General features: G+C 37.9%; 1 protein-coding gene across 4 annotated transcripts in view; it reads left to right on the forward strand.

Moving 5' to 3' along the window:
• The window catches only part of PPP4R2 (protein phosphatase 4 regulatory subunit 2), a 47,887-nt gene that overhangs the window by 3,250 nt on the left and 27,061 nt on the right, over positions 1–17,576 (forward strand). Inside the window, exons 1-2 of one of the 4 annotated variants that reach the window (XM_054695526.1) lie at positions 10,384–10,398; positions 10,667–10,807. The exons of 1 other annotated variant lie outside the window; for it this stretch is intronic. Coding sequence is in view for 1 of the 3 variants with exons in the window: in XM_054695525.1 (XP_054551500.1) it covers positions 10,385–10,398 (14 nt within the window). In the remaining 2 variants the exon portion in view is untranslated. Of the gene's footprint in view, positions 1–10,145; positions 10,399–10,639; positions 10,808–17,576 lie in introns of those variants that run through there. 2 more of the 4 variants (XM_054695525.1, XM_054695527.1) reach the window with 2 other exon arrangements.

The raw sequence follows: 17,576 nt of genomic DNA on the forward strand, positions 1-17,576 counted from the left end.
GTTTTAGCTTTAGAGAGATTTCAGAATCATAAATATGGGTTCTTAATTGAGGAGAAAAGGTACACAAAAATTAAAGAACCTGGGAAAAATTTTCCTTCCTAGTCTATTAAGGATTACCTGTAAATATCTAATGTAGGAAGTTAGGAAAGATGCCACGATATTGAAAACTAAACTTAATGAAGTGGGAGATTACTGGTCCTTCCTGTCTGTCGCTATCTATAAGCAGAACCCAAACGAGTTGTTTCTGGTCATTTCAAAAAGTTGTTTTTACGTTGAAGTGCTTTCTCCTGAAAATGGGACATTTCTTTAAGCAACATTTTCCCAAAGATAATGGTCTATGACTTAATACAAAATATGTTTATGTGCTGAGTAAACAAAAGCATACGTGATAGGTATGTTAACTATTCATTTAAACATCCATGGGTCATAGGTTTAAACATATATGATGGGTTTTAGTTGCAGTTACTCTTTTTTGATGGTCAGATTGTCTCATCGTTGGCCAGTGGGAACCTCTTCCAGGTAATTACCCAAGTCTTTTGACTTGACCCTAGCTTTATTCTCTGATAGGAGATAAGCTCATTTCCTGCCACAGACCTTAGAGCCTACCATATTTCTAGAAACCCTTATTTTCTTTTAGTGGGAAATGGTGTTTAAAGTCTACATCCTGCATGCTAGAGATACTTATTACCAAGTTGGCCATTGTTTGTAGCCTCTTAGGTGGATAGAACTAGATAAACATCTTTCATGACTCATGCTGCTGCTTATAATTTAAAATCAGGACCATACTTTTTTTTTCCCACTTCTCCCACACCGAAAATCCTGGGGTTTTTTTTTTTCCTTTTAAGATTTTTTTTTTTTTTTATATTTATACAAGCACTGGGTACAGTCAGAAGCGCGGGAGGGTGAGAGAATTCACCAGAGCAGAGAGCAGAGCAGGCAGACTGATGAAGTACACTGCTGAGGGGAGCAGCAGGCACGGCAGGAGAGGTCTGCACACCCTGTGGGACCCTCGCCCTGAGGCAGGGGATCAAACTGGCATTACAGAGGCTGCAGGCACCTTTGCAACCCAGTGCTCAACTGCTGCGCCATCAGGGAGGCCCCGAAAATCCTGGTTCTTGAGGACACATGGAGTGGCAGATTTAGGATATGCATAATTAATTATTGACTGTCTAACATTACACCCCAAATGTATAAGAATACTACTAATAATGGGGCCTCCCTGGTGGCGCAAGGGGTTTAGCACCACACTATGAAGAAATCCATTGCCTCTGTAGCACGAGTTCAATCCCTGGCTGGCCAGGGAGAAACCCACATAATAAGGCAGACCTGACTTGCCCGCCGCTCCCCTCAGCAGTGCATTTTGGTCAATCTGGCTGCTCTGTTCCCCACTCTGTCTCTGGTGAATCCTCTTACCCCTCCCCCCCAATCTCTGGCCTGTACCCCAGCTCTTGTATGCATAAATAAATAAATCTTAAAAAAAAAAAAAAAGAAAATGCCAAACTGTTTTTCATAGTTTCCCACCAGCATTGTAGAAATTAAGATCAGTTTTTCCACATCCTTTCCAGCACTTTGGTTAAGTCTTCTCTCTCTCTCTTTCTTGCTTTCTCTTTCTCCATTCTAATTAAGCCCAAACTGCATAGTGCTTTTAATTTGCTTTCCTCTAATGTTGTTGAGCATCTGATCGTGTGTATAATTGCTATACAAAAAGCAGTTGTATACCTTCTTTGGTAAATTAGTTGTTCAAATCTGCACATTTGAAAAGTGGGGTTGGTTTTCTTATTGGATTTTGAGAATTCTTTGTATACATGGACATAAGTCTGACTTGTGGTTTACAGTCACTACCATCAGTATCCTTATTTTATAACTGCATTTCAATTTTTAAAAATTGTCCTTGAAGGACTCTTACTGCATTATTTGTATTCATTGGTTCTTGTGTATTTCCCATTTTGTCTTTATTTCAGAAGTAATTTTTTCCTTTATTTTTGATTCTTTAATGAAGTCTGTTTTTTTTTTTTTTGTTTTGTTTTCTGAATTTCTCCAATTCTGATTTGTACCATTTTTCTCAGTCATTTTGATACAGAATTCTGATCTGTTTTTGAACAAATCTTAGTAGCTTCCTTTCATTGTCCTTAGGGATGCTTTTCTGCTCTTTATTCTCCTTTTTACTTGTAACTTCACATTAAATTTGACTTTGGTACTTTCTCTGGTACTCATTTTTATATGAAATGAGCTTTTCTGAACTTTGAGGAAGAGGCATGATGCAGAGTACCTTTTCTAACTTCACAGAGCACTCTTTTTTTTGGAGTGTTTAAGAACATGGCAACTTGTTTTTGAAATTTGCATGGTTTGTTCTACTTGTATTTGGATCTTGTTTTTCTGTGATTTCTTATTGTGGGGTCAGCACTTGAGGGAATTTCTGGTGGGCCACTCTTGAGAGTGAGTTCGTGGGAGTAAGTAAGACTGCTTCTCTCTTTGGGCTCTTAATTCTGTTCACTCACTACCCATTTCACTTTCAGCTGCTATTTTCAAATTGGCCTGCCATGATTATTTGTGGTTATTTTGTGGTCTGTCTGTTCCTGAGTCCTTCTGGTGTGCCATGGTTTTGTTCTGCTTTTACGAATCCTGATAATGTACAGGTCATGTAACTGTCAGTTTTTTCTCACCTTTTTTTTTTTTGGAGTTTGTGAGATTAACCTTAGCTGGTTTGTTATACATGTTTTATTTGTTGGCCTTTTGGCTTTTCTATCTATACTTGTCTGATATATATGGGGTTTTGGAGAGGTGAAACTAACACCACTGCCATTCTTTCAGAATTACACTTTTTAGGAAAACTTTAAAAGTTCCTATTAAGTAAAAATGAGACTAAAAGCTTTGCAGTATGAGTAGATAATGCCTGGAAAGCTTAGCATAGTTGTAACATTAATAATGCTTATACTGAGTTTGCTTTTTCTGCTTGTTGTCAGGTTCTTTATTTTCAGCAATTTTGACATATCAGTAAGTATATAAAAGTAAGGTCACTTATAAGTAGTCATAACAGTTAAGACCTGCATTATTACAAATTAAAGAAATCTCCTTAAATTCATTAGACTGTTAGCTCCTTCTGTGGGGTTTCCCCCTCACTCGTAGGTTTCTTAAGGGAGGGACTTTAATATAGTAGTCAACATTATTTCTAAATTGTCAGTCTCATACTAGCTTTGTGATTTTGTCCCTTTCTTATCATCTGTATAATTATTTCTCTGTCAGCTAACTTTTTTCCCCCACATCTTTTAAAAAATGTAAAAATATTACAGATAGAGGTCATCATATTGTCCTTTCTCAGAAGTATTATCACTGTTAATTTTTCCCCCTAATGTTGTCATAAGGTCAGAAAGTATTGACTTGTTGCATTAATTATAGCTTTCTAAGTCACTTTAAAATCTTTACATACTAAAATATATAACTGAATTAATTTTGTGCTACCTAAAGTCCTCTTAAGTACCATCATCATATTGGAATACAGTGGAAGCAAAGTAGATTATCTGTAAGTACTGGTTAAATCGACACTCTTTTGCTTCTTAATGTTCCAGTAACTGCAATTATTAATGTTTGAAGAAAGTTATAGCTTGTTTCATTTCTTTCATATCATTCTGTAAATCTGATGTGTCATGTATACTGCACAAAATCGATGGTTTGGAAACTAGACTTGCCAATTTTCTGACTAGAATTAACATTTCAAATCTGCAGTCTCTTTGGTGCCCAAGTAAGCTCATATTTTCCATATTCAGTTCAGATTTTTACTAGAAGCTGGCTGGCCCCCTATTTTGTGTGAGATCTGTGGTGTCAGGAATTAATGTCATTTGTGGAAGAAGCATGGATTGAGTTCTGAATTTAGCTTGATAACTTCTCTGTGAAATTGGGCAAATTATTCCTGTGCTGCTTGTGTCACATGAAAAATAGTGTTTACACCCTATAGTTGCCTCAGCTATTGTGAAGATTTGAATAAGTAGAAATATATAGCTGTAGATACTAAATTTGGGAGGGAGCAAAAATTAGAATTGTGTGCATGTTGGGGATATGCAGTAAACTTGTCTCAAGAAACAAGTCTAGGTACTTAATCACGTTGAAGGAACTGTGATTTGAGTTAGGAGAGTACAAGATGGACTTGATTTGAATTTACAACTCTACTGCCTACTACTTGCTAGTTACGAAGCCTGATTTCTCTATGCCTTAATTTCCTTATATGTAAAAGTGGATAATAAAGTAAAATCTATCTAAAGTAATATTGTGGGGAATTCAGTGAGTTAAATAGATAAAAAGTATTTAACAGAGTAACTGGCACATACTGAGTGATGAGCCCGTTCTCCGAGGTAACTAATAAATTATTTTAGTCTCTCTTATTTGTTACTCATTTATTTTACTTTCTGCGTTTTTATTAACATTATAAAAGCAAGCATCCATACCAATGAGGGTAGGAGAAATGGGCAGGAGGGAGGAACTCTGTTCTATTGGTAATTAAGCTCTAGTTTCATCCCATTATGGATTTAGTAGTCCCCTAGTGACATGTTATCCTTGACATTCATGTGCCACTTCTGTAAGACAATCTTATCCCAATAGGTGTTGGTTGTTACTTCTATGGGCCTCTTAAGGTCCTCAATGGTGTCCTCCTAGTTTATACTTAGCACAGACCTTGTTACACAGTCCTTATAGACACTACATCAGTCTTTCTGGAGCTCAAATTTCTAGACCCTGCCCATGCTATGGCCTCACTGAAGTGCAGAGCCAGGGCCAGAGTCAGTGCATAGTCTCTATTATTAGTCACTTAAACTGTATGTTGTAATAGGCCCCAGTTTCCTCAGATACTAACTGAAGGACTGTAATATTTGATCTCCAAGGTAGCTTCTAGCTTATAGGAGTCTCTGTTGTTAACACTAGTTCCTTGGGGTGGTATTGCAGCAATAGTGATTAAGGGTGGAGAATGGAATGTGGTCATTGTGATTGATGTTAAAAATGTTTGCTGATGGTGAAAAATGTTAACTGTTGGGAGTATGCTGCATAGGTATTAGAATGGTTTGGAGACAGTAAAAACAATTGAGAACCATTGGATGAGAAAGATGCAACAGTGTTAGACTTAACTCATTAGAACACAAAGGTTTGCAGAATGGTTGGTTTTTTGTTTTTGTTCTTTAATCTATTTGTGTCTGCAATGAATGTATCAGTTTATAATGCTTATGGAATATTACTGGAAGCCTGTCAAAAACTTGGTACTTCAAAACAACTTGGTACTTAAGAACATCTCATAGTAAAAAGCACTTGATGGTCCAGAATTTACTGTGACTTTCCTGTGTTTTGTAAACTGTAGACCTTTACCTTTCTGATAGGGAAGTTCATTATTGGATGAGTGAATGAGTGAGTGTGTATGTCTGTTTATCTTACTGTCTTCCTAAATCAGTTTTTTGTTCCAGCAAAAAGCTTAATTAAAAATTTAGGTGAAAAGGAAAATATCTGATATTTTTCATTTAATACATTTGCCTGTGAAATCATTACACTTTAAAAATACCTAATGAGAGGCCTCCCTGGTAGCTTAGGTGTTAGGTCTCAGCCCTGTCTGTCACCCTGCAGCCTGAGTTAGATCCCCGGCCTGAGTTAGATCCCCTGAGTTAGATCCCCTGCCAGGGAGCTAATCCACATATGGTACAACAGACCTCCTGTCTCTCCTGCTGCTCCCCTTAGCAGTGTATTTCAGTAGATTCGCCTGTTTTGCTCCCCATTCTGTCTCTGATGAATCCTCTCACACCCCATTTTACTATTAAGTAGTAAAATGACATTTATCTAATGCCAGTTTTGATATATAAAAATTATGTCACATACTAAAATGAATTCATATGAGTGAAAACATATTGACTAGTTACTTTGATTTCTTCCAAAACTTCCCTAAGTTTCATCAGGCTTCTTTATGCTTATGACTGAGCATTTTGTTTGCCAAAATTTGTTTCTTTCCTATAACTAAATCTGACTTCAGCCCTCTCAAGGATGCAGTATATTGTACTATTCTTTCTGTCTCCCTAGGACTTGTCGAGAATCCCTGCAGGGGCTAGAACCTCATGAGTATTTTTGACCCTTTAAATTTTTATTCTCCTAATGTTATTTTTTCTTGTATGTGATAGGAACATTGATTTTTGTGCCAGACACTATCATGTTTCGTATGCCTACTCAGTTGAATGTTTATACCATTACTCTTGGAGTGGGTCTCTTCTTTTTCAAAGTGAGGATACTGAGGGTTACAAAACTTGTTTGCCTAAGATTGTGCAACTGGTAAGTGACAACTCAGACTTACTGATTTCAGGTCCTCTCTCATAACTTGTACCTTCATATACCTCTCAATACCTCTCACCAATTGTTAGGTTGTCTTCCCACATCTTTCCTGAGTCTGAGGATCCTTTCAAAATTGCTATTAGAATTTGAAGCTATGCATTTGGTAGGAATTTATCATTATTATTCTGTGGTTTCTTGAAATATTCATGCTTTTTATCTAAGCCAGACCTCATGTACCTACTAAGCAGTGATACCATAGTTTGGGGTGGGAGGCAGTAGAGGGGAGAGATGGGGCTTATATCAAGTGTGGGAAGGGTAGGACTGGTGGTTGATGATTTAAGAAAAGCTATGTTGGGAGATATTTAACTGGAAGGGTCACTAAGGAAAGGTAGGTGAATGATGTACTCATACATTTGCAATTTTGAATATTTTCCAGGGAGCTCAAAGGCTGAAAACTTTCAGTAATTGTAGTTTTGCAGAGGCATGAATTTGAAACATAAAGATGATGAGACTAGTTTGTGAGCCTTTTTTTTTTTTTTTTAAGATTTATTTTACTTATTTATACATAAAAGCACTGGGGTGTAGGCCAGAGGTGTGGGGGGTAGGACAGTGAGAGGATTCACCAGAGACAGAGCAGGGAGCAGAACCGAGTATGTACTGAAATACACTACTGAGGGGAACAGCAGGTGAGACAGGAGAGGTCTGCTGGGCCATGTGGCTTAGCTCCCTGGCCTGGGATCAAACTCATGCTGCAGTGGCTGCTGATAGCTTCATAACACTGAGACTTAACCTCTTGGGCCACCAGGGAGGCCCCAGGTTTGATACTTTGTTACATTATTTATCCTACCTATAATATCCTGCTTGTAGTATTTGGTTTTACTATCTTAGTTGCTCTAGACTGACAAATCAATGGGGTCAAATCTGTAGTTATTTAAAAAAATTAACTTCTGAAAAAACATTGTAGAAGGACAGGCAGTAAATTTTTGTTTTTAGAACTTACAGTCTTATGTAATTTGTAATTTTCTTAAATATGAAGAATGTCATATGCATAATTTTTCTATTTACATCTCCACTTTGGTTAAGGAGAAGTTTGACTTTAATGAATTATAGAATTTTGTCATCATAATGTAAAAAGCTCATGTACAAAGATTATGGAAATCTGCTTTAGATAAGCTTATGTTTACTATAAAGGTGCTCACAAGGAAAAAATCTAAACTACTGTTAGTCTGTTTCTTGTATATTCTTAACAGAATTTTCTATGATTATATATGTATGTATATGTTAATTATACTTGGAAAACCCATAGTATTAGACTTCTGCAGTTTTTATCTTTTGTTACTGGCCGTATTTAATATTTCTTATTAAAACACAAATGTTTCCCTCATTGTTTCTGTAGGTTCATAACATTCCATTGCTTTGGGTGTACTGTAATTTATTTAACTTGTCCTTTCTGATGATTCTTTAGGTTGTTTACAGTTATAAACAATTCAGTTAATGCTTAATTGAGCATATTTACATTGCTAGAGATATCAGAATGGGATTTATGGGTTGAAACTTACATGCATTATTACCTTGATAGATCTTGCCTTCCCAAATATTTTTCAAAAAATTTCAACTTATACTTTTATGAAATTATGAAAATTTCATATGAAATTCTTATGAATTTCTGTACCAGTGTTAGCATTGGACATTAGACTTATAAATATGAAAATATAGTAGGTGAAATGGTACCTGATGTTAATTTGCTTTTATTTTGTGCCAGCATCTTTCCCTTTATTTACTGCCATTTGTAGTATTTTGTTTTATTCATTTATTAAGCTATTGCTTCTTTTTCAGTTTATTGCTAGATTTTTGTTAACAGAAATAATAAAGTTGGTATGATGAAATTGCCTCTAAAGGAATGCATTTTGGGGCCTCCCAGGTGGCGCAGCGGTAGAGCGCTGGGTTGCGAAGCTGCCCGCGGCCTCTGTGGCGCTGGTTCGATCCCCGGCTGCTCCCCAGCCACCGGAGGAGGGTCCCACATGGCGCGCAGACCTCTCCTGCCGCCCACTGCTCCCCTCAGCAGTGTACTTTGGTCCTTCTGCCTGCTCTGCTCCCCATTCTGGCTCTGGTGAATTCTTTCACCCTCCTGCGCTTCTGACTGTACCCAGTGCATGTATAAACAAATAAATAAAAAAAAAAACATGCCTCTATTAAAAAAAAAAAATCTTTAAAAAAAAAAAAATAAAGGAATGCATTTTGTTTTAGGAATATGTGTTAGCAATAATTTGGGTCTCGGGCAGCAAGTTGTTTAAAAAAAGATGGTAATGATGGGTGGGTTGAATTTTACTTCTGGATGTATATTGTGTTTTAAATCACACTTCAAAAACAAATAGTCATTTGCTAGTATATGAGACTTCAAATACAAAATACGGACAATATCTTCAGTTTTTATGATTGTATTTGCAATCTTGTCCTTCTAAAATATTTTTGCAATATAGTCATGATCTATTTACAGAAATAGGTTATAACAAAAAAGTTTGAAAAAAAATCCACAATCTACTCTTAGATTGACTGAATACTGAGCTCTCAGGAATGTCATAAAATCCTCTTATGGCCTCTGTGGTAGTACAAGGGGTTAAGTCTCAGCACTGGCCAGGGAGTTGACCCACATGGCTCAGCAGACCTCTCTCATGTCTCACCCGCTACTCCCCTCAGCAGTGTATTTCAGTCAGATTCTATAACCAAAGATTCTAGATCACCTTTCAGAATTCTATTTGAGAAACTTGGAAATCTTATTTTGAGAAATACATACTATTTACCTAACAGGAATAGTCTGTTGTAAGTGTTCTCTTGATTTTCAGTAAAGATGAAAGAAAAATGTTTTGCCTTTTACTGGAAGTTTTATTTAGGAAAACTAAAAACTCTCTCCTTCACTCTCACACAACACTTTGAAACTAGGTTCCTCCCAAACCAGGCAGTTTTGTGATACCAACTGAATCTTACACTTCAGTTCTGACAGTATCAACTTCGAGTTAGCATCACATCTCACAAGTTCCATAGAAACGTATTCGCACAAGACAGCCGCCCTCCCTCTTTAGATGACAGTCACAAGTCCATGCTCTGCCTAGCAGGCTAACAATTAGAGGTTTCTACAGTGCCATCCTCTGGGCCCATTAATTATCTGGAGTGGCTCAGAAAAGTCAGGAAAACAGTTTACTTACTACATTACCAGTTTATTACATGAGATATGAAAGATAAAAATGAACATTCAGGTGAAGGTGTGATGCATAGGATGAGTTCCAGAAGGGTCCTAAGCATAGAAACTTCTTTCCCTGTGTAGTTTGGAATGCACCATCCTCTCTGTGAGCAGATGCATTCTTATTCATCATCAGCCTATAAGCTCTTTGAGCCCTACCCCACCCCCCAGAGACTTAACCACGTATGCATAGCTGATGATTAACTCCTTTTCTTGGCTCTCCCCCCTAACTGGAAAATAGGGAATAGGACCGAAAGTTCTGAACTTCTACTTTTGACTTGGTCTTTCTGGTGATAAAACTCCATTTAGCAGCCTGCCAGGAATTTGCCTCATTCGAATAAAAGATGTTTCTATCCAGGAAATTCCAAAGGATTTAGGAGCTCTGTATTAGGAGCTGGTATCAAAGGCTAAATATTAAAAAAATTCTCCTAGTTAGTTACCCTTATTTTACAAGGGTTTTAGTAGTTCTGGTCAGGAACCTGGGATAGAGGCAGCTATACATAGGCCTTATTTCACAAACGCATACAGATTTTCAAACAAGATTGCAATCTTGCCTTTCTGTACTCCCCATTTTACCATAATATTATGGGTGTTTAAATATAAATATTTTTCACCCACTAAGTTAGGTTCCTTAGAGGTCAGAATTTGTATTTTTGATCATTACATACATGTCACTGTTTCCTTCAAAATACTGGACAAGTGCAGACTTAGATTCAGCTACTACTGTAACAGAATATCACAAACTGGGTGACTTAAACAATAGAAATTATTGTCTCACAGTAATGGAGCCTGGAATTCTGAGAACAAGGTTCCCCTTTGGTTGGGTTCTGGGTAGATGCTCACTTCTGGCTTGAGATGGGACCTGCTAGGTAGGTTGGGGGAGGGAGGGAAAGGAAGAGTCTGCTCACTGTTTTCATCCCCTCTGATAAAGTGCTAATCCCATCATGAGGGCAGCCTCATGACCTCATCTATACCTGATTTTCCAAAGGTCTCATCTCCAAATGCCACACTCATCACATTTCTGGGTTTAGGCTTAAATATATGAATACGTTTAGTCCATAGCATTTGCCAATGATTTGTGCCGTTAGTGCATTTTTAAAAATATTTATAAATTCAGGTATAACTTGTTTTATGCAGATATATTCATGAAAATTGATGTTAATCGAAGAAAGCATTCTATGTGTGTCTCCTGCGTAAAAGAAAGTGGGAAAGATAAGGAGCTGGGATTTATGGAGTGCATGCAATGTGATACTGAATGCATACTAGGTGACATTCAAGGTAAAAAATAATGGTGTGAAACTTGCAGAAAGGGAAAATCCCTTTTGTCATGTACCATTCCCACTTAGTTTTTTGTAACTTCTGATTGTGCATTAAGTTGAATTAAGTTCCTTTACATCCTTTTTTTTAAGATTTATTTATGCATTACAAGAACTGGGGTACAGGCTAAAGGTACAGGGGTGGGGGGTGAGAGGATGGGGGGAGACAGAACAGGCAGACTGAAATACACTGCTGAGGGGAGCAGCAGGCGAGACAGCAGAGGTCTGCTGAGCCATGTGGGTAGCTCCCTGGCAGAGGATCGAACTCTTGCTGCAGTGGCTACAGATAGTTTCATAGTTCTGTGTCTTAACCCCGTGTACCACTGGGGAGGGCCCCTTTACATCTTTTTTGAGATATCACTTATGTCCAGTATTTACTGAGCATAGGTGTCTTGATACTGTGCTGGGGTTGTAAAGGTGTACAGATAAAACTGCAGTCTTGTGTATATTTCTTATTTTTAAAGATTAATTTATTTATGCATACAAGAACTGGTGTACAGGCCAGAGGTTTGGGGGTGGTGAGAGGATTCACCAGAGACAGAGTGGGGAACAGAACAGGCAGATTGACTGAAATACACTGCTGAGTGGAGCAGCGGGCAAGGCAGGAGAGGTCTGCTGCACCATGTGAGTCACCTCCCCAGCCGGGGATCGAACTGGTGCTGCAATGGCTGCGGACAGCTTCATAGTACTGCATCTTAACCCCTTGCGCCACCAGAGAAACCCCTATATTTCTTATTTTAACTGTAAGGCATTATATTTCATGCCATATTTTTGCTCACTGCTTTTTCTGCATTTGCCTTTACCAAATATGTTAACTTCATTTTAAAGTTAGGAGTCAGGGAACTCAAGTTTTCTTCCTTAAGAAAGTAATTTTGGGGGTGAGGAGGAGCTTCCCGGTGGCACAGTGGTTGAGCGCAGCATTGTGAAGCTGTCCGCAGCCTTTGCAGCGCTGGTTTGATACCTGCCAGTCGTGGAGCAACCCATATGGCCGGGCAGACCTCTCCTGTCTTAGCCCGCTGCTCCCCGCAGCAGTGTAATTCGGTCCTCTGCCTGTTCTGCTCCCTGCTGTGTCTCTGGTGAATTCTCTCACCCTCCCACGCCTCTGGCCTGTACCCCAGTGCTTGTATAAATAAATAATTTTTTTTTAAAAAGTTATTTTTTTCAGTTGACCCTTTAAATCATGCTGAGTCTGAGATCAATCAGATATAGAAGAGATCAGACAGTAATAATACTTATACATATGTATTTTAAAATTTTAGGTAGGAAGGTGAAAGTTTTGGTATAATGTGATACTAGACTAGTCTCATAATGTAAATATAATAAATAGAGTTTGGTAAAATTGAAATTGCTGGGCCTCCATGGTGGGACAAGGGGTTAAGCACCACACTATGAAGCAATTCACAGCCTCTGCAGCACACAGTCAATCCCTGGCCGGCCAGAGAGAAACACACATGGCACAGCAGACCTCTCCTGTCTCGCCTGCTGCTCTCCTCAGCAGAGTATATCAATCAGTCTGCCTGTTCTGTTCCCCACTCTGTCTCTGGTGAATCCTCCCCCCCCCCCCGCATCTCTGGCCTGTACCCCAGTTCTTGTATGCATAAATACATCAATCTTTTTTAAAAAATGAAATTGCTTTAAATTTTTCCTCTTGAATTTTCTCTCTATATAATATACATTGTAGAGATTTCTTGATTTTGATATTATTACAAATTTTATTAAAATAAAGGTTTAATCTTAGAATTTCTTGGCTGCTGAAAACATTGTTTTATTATTCATAAAAATTTGTTTTACACATTTAAGTATCTGAAATTTCATGTCTTTGTTTTAAAAAATTTGTAGTTGAACAGTAAAAACTATAGAATCATGTTAATGGGGTAAAGTTTTCTAAGTGTGTTAATTTTTAAAACTACTGATTTTGATACTGATGTGAGGCAAATGTTGCTGGGTATTTTAATTTTTTTTAATTAAAATGAGGTACCTTGTTTGAAACAATTTTAACAGTACAGTTTTTCATAAAAGGCAGTAATGACTATCTCCATTTCTATTGCCTAGAGTAATTTGGTATTTTAATTTTGAATGTACTTAATATTTCCATGCAGTCAGTAAAATACAAATGGAAATGAGAATTTAGTAAGTAGCTTTAAAAAAGTTGTTATGAAAAAGTGAGGTATGCTTGAGCAAACCTTTGTGTTCTAAGGAATTAAATTCATATTTTTAAAGTATAGTGTAAAAAAAGTCAGTAGTCCTAAAATATAATTCGCATCAACTGCATTTTTGTATTCAGTTTGAATGTGTTTATTTCTGAATTACAAAGTTTCATTCACAGTAACTTGTCAATTTCTAATTTCATTGACTTTAAGCAGTTGCCATTTATAGTTTGTAAAAGTTAACAAGCTCACATTAAAATGAAAAAAGCTTTGTAGATAAAATTGGCTGAAAGGTACAATCTTCAGACTTAATTCATAATTATGGCACAGATCTAATTTATAAATTCAGATCAATTTCTAATGTAGGACAATTAACTGTACAGCTGATGTGGGAATATGATCTCTTTTGGAGACCTAGGTTTTTATATTGGAAAAGGTAAAATTTACTGAACTAATCAAGGACTATAAAGTTGTAGTAAAGAAGAAAATAACAGTGAAATTACTTTATTGGCAATAATCTGTAATAAAGAGATATCAGTGTGTATAACAATATACAAGATCTTTGTGCAGAGAGTTACATGCATAGACCCAAACTAGAATCCAAATTACCTAAATATCTTGGGTAGTCTTGCTAGTAGGCTAAATGTTCAAATGCTTCAGTTGAGAATGTTGACTCAGACTTGAGTTAACTAGTGTTTGACATTTTAAGTATTAAAATACAAGAAATAAACTCTTAAATTGTAATTTGATAATCTAGAAAAGACTGCTTACACAACTTGCATTTCTGCTTAAACTTAAATCATTAAAGACTTTTTTAAAAGATTTATTTATTTATTTATTCATTCATTCATTCATTCATTCATTCATTTAAACAAGCACTGGGTACAGTCAGAAGCGTGGGAGGGTGAGAGAATTCACCAGAGCCAGAGGGGAGAGCAGAACAGGCAGAGTGATGAAGTACACTGCTGAGGTGAGCAGCGGGCGGCAGGAGAGGTCTGCGTACCATGTGGGACCCTCTTACGACAACCGGGGATTGAACTGGCGCTGCAGAGGCTGCTGGCAGCTTCACAACCCAGCGCTCAACCACTGCCCCACCGGGGAGGCCCTTAAATCATGAAAGACTTAATCCCAAAAGAGTATTTGACTTCCTGAAAGCACCAAATTAATTTATAACTTTTTGCTTGCAAGCAGCATAAACTGCTTTGGTTCACTAAAGCACAAAAGAAGTGGGAAAAGCAGGGAAAGGAAGATTTATTGGAAGGATATTTGAGGCAGCATTTAGAGTCAAGATTTGAGCTATATATACCACCAAGTTAAGGATATTGAGAGTGCAGTACCTTAGAGGCTTCAGCAGAGGAGTTGTTGGACTTTTCTCTTTAGTTTATTGCCAAAAAGGTGATTTAGCACCAATAACCTCGAATCTCTGGTTTCTCAATATTTCACATTGTGGGGGAGGGGTGTCTAATTCTCCTAGGATTCACTGTTTGCAGGGAGTTGGTGGGGCGGGTGAGGAAATAGCTGCCCACTGGAGGCCCATCTTTATGTATTACATCCCTTTCTAGGAAAGCAGGACACAATGAGCTCAGGAGCTAAATCACTGGTATATGCTGTAGCCAGCATATGTTCAGACAAAGCACTCTCAGTTCATCATACAGATAAAGTATATTAAACTTGTTGACTTAAAACTGTTGTGAAGGTTATAACTATGCGCCTCATGTCAGCAGGACATCACTTTGACTTTTAAGGATATAGATAAAATTAGCATTCACCCCTGTTCTGTTATTGTGGGATAATTCAGATTATTACAGACATTAAGTTGCTGAAATACTTAAAGTTTCTTGAGGCTGTAGCTTTGCTGAGTTACTGTAAGAGTGTTTTCTTGACAAAAACAGTTCCCTCCCAAAAGAGAAATTTTGTTACATGATTATTGGCTTTAGGGGCCTCCACTGCATTACGCCTTGAGTTCAATTCCCAGCCAAGGAGGTCTTCCACATGGCACAGCAGACCTCTCCTGTCTCACCCACTGCTCCCTTCAGTAGGGTATTTCAGTAGATCAGCCAGCCTGTTCTGCTCTACACTTTGTCTCTGGTGAATCCTCCCACCCCACCCCACCACCAACACCTCTGGCCTGCACCCCAGTTCATGTATGCATAAAATAATAAATCTTTAAAAATTATTGTTGGCTTCATGGAAACCAATCTTATAAGAACAAAAAAGACTTAGAACTAGTGATTATAGATGGGCAGACTACAATAATTCGTTTAAGGAAATTCTAAATAAAGTCCTTTGAGAGCAGTAGTGTAAGTTGATTTTTGGCAGAGATGATTAGGGAAAACTCAATCCAGGCACAGGGAACAATGAGGAGGAATGGTCGGGAAAAATAGAGAGCTATGAAAGTAGATTAGGAATAGATCAGAAAGTATCTTGCTAATACACAGAATTTTGAATTAGAAATGTTAGCGGGCAGAATGAGAGGTACTCTCAGGACCCCCAAACCTGCATACTCTAAATAGGTAAAAACATAAAGATGAAGCACTCTTTAGTTGGTAAGACTTCCAACAGAAAAGAACTGCAATAGAATTAATGTGTAGTAGAGAGATGAGAAGGATAATAGTTTTCAAATGAAGCACCCAGAGTTACCCATCCAGACAGGGTTGGCCCAAAGCAGGGCCACTGAGGCAGGAAAGCTTTCCGCAAGTCTTAGGCACCTTCTGGTGGGAACCCACAGAAAAGGGGCCGAAGCAGCCAGGCAAGTCTGGAAAGAAAAGAGCAAAATCAAAATACAAGTCAAGATAAAGGCTGCCGTTGACAGCCTCCCCTCAGATATCTCACCCAGGTCCCTACCAGATGTTCCTTCCATGTCCACCAGATCCAAGGCTGAGAAGCATGGACAGTTTCTTCTTCACGTGTCTCTGTTCACCTGCCTCCAAGTCTTCTTTTGGAAGTCCTTTTTAGCTACCTTTTGTCACTCAGCAGCTCCACTCTTAAATAAGTGGGACAGGGAACATGGAACCTCTCCTTTTAGATTACACTGTTAACACAGTTACTGAAGTTTTTTTAGCAAGAGATAACATATCTAACTAAAGGGAGTTAGTAAAATCAAGAGGCTGTTATGATAGTTTCAGCTGTAGGAAATGAGAACTTGACATGGGGCGGTGTGAGTGGGAAATGTACATCAAGATTGGGCAACATTGGATTGTAGTTCTTTAGACATTATTGTTCTCTTGCCTGAGTTTCTGTATAGTATTTCTAGATGGTTTCCTAACTTTAGTTTTCCTTGCCCTCTCTAGTCTATGCTATATCATCAGTGATCATTCTATAGTGTAAATATTATGCTATTCCTATTAATAAGATCTTCATGTACTCTTAAGTTAAAATTTAAGGTCCTAGGTCATACAAATGAAAACATAACTGAAATTTGAACCCAACTGAGCTTCCAGACTCAGGCACTACCATTTTTAAAAATTTTTTTTTTAGTATTTTTTCACATTGGTAAAAGTTTTACATGCTATTTTTCATAGTGACTGTTCCCTTTTTCTTCTTGCCAGTACATGTAACCTCTTGTCTCTTTGGATAATAACCATCCTAACAGGTGTGAGGGTGTGATATCTCATTATGGTTTTGCATTTCCCTGAGGGTTAATGATGTCCGGCACTTTTTCATGTACCTGTTGGCCATTTGTATGTCTTTGAAAAAATGTCTGCAGATCTTTTGCCCATTAAAAAAAATTGTTTTGGGGGCAGGGGCTATTGTCTATTGTAATTTAGATCTTAACGCCTTTGTTGGATATATTGTTTGCCAGTATTTTCTCTCCTTTAGTAGAATGCCTTTTTATTTTGTTGATAGCTTTCTTGGGTGTGCAGTTTCTGCTGTGCAGAAGTAGTCCTACTTGGGCTTTTTTTGTTTTGTTTTGTTTATTTGCCTTTGCCTGTGGTGTGAATTTAAAAAAATAAAAACATTGCCAAGAGCAATGTCAAGGAATTTATTTTATTTTGGGTTTGTAGTTTCTGGCCACTGTGTCCAAGCCTTTAAATCATTTTTAGTTGATTTTTATGTAAGATGGGTTCTATTTCATTCTTTTGCATGTGGCTGTTCAGTTTTTCTGAAACCATTGGTTGAAAATGAGGCAGCCTTCATCAATTGTGGGCCAGTAGGCTAAGAGTTGCTCCAAATCCTGTTTGAACAAGTGGAGTATGTCATGGATTGGTAACCCCTGTCCAAACAATTTGGCCCACCACAGTGACCATAAGGTGCCATACTAGACATAAAGTATTATATCCTGACTAATGATTTTTTCACAATTCCTGGAAAGAGAAGGCAAAGCTCAGGTGCACAGTTGGAATGTAACCCATCTTCATATGCATAGGCATAGCCCAGCCTAGAACAAACTGACATTGCTCTCCCTCACCACCCCCGCCCCCCTACCTTTTAAATATTTCCTCTTAACTCCCTTTAATGGGCCAGACTGAATTCTCCTTTCACTGTTTCCCTCAATAGGAGTCTCTGATAAAACCTTGCCTCCTTCAGCGACATGTTGCATTCTCTGGTGAATCATTGTAGAAGGCAAAGGACCCATTCTTGGGC

Source organism: Talpa occidentalis, unplaced genomic scaffold, assembly GCF_014898055.3.
Source record: "Talpa occidentalis isolate TD23 unplaced genomic scaffold, MPIMG_talOcc4v2.1 talOcc4.10, whole genome shotgun sequence".
Lineage (NCBI taxonomy): Eukaryota > Metazoa > Chordata > Mammalia > Eulipotyphla > Talpidae > Talpa > Talpa occidentalis.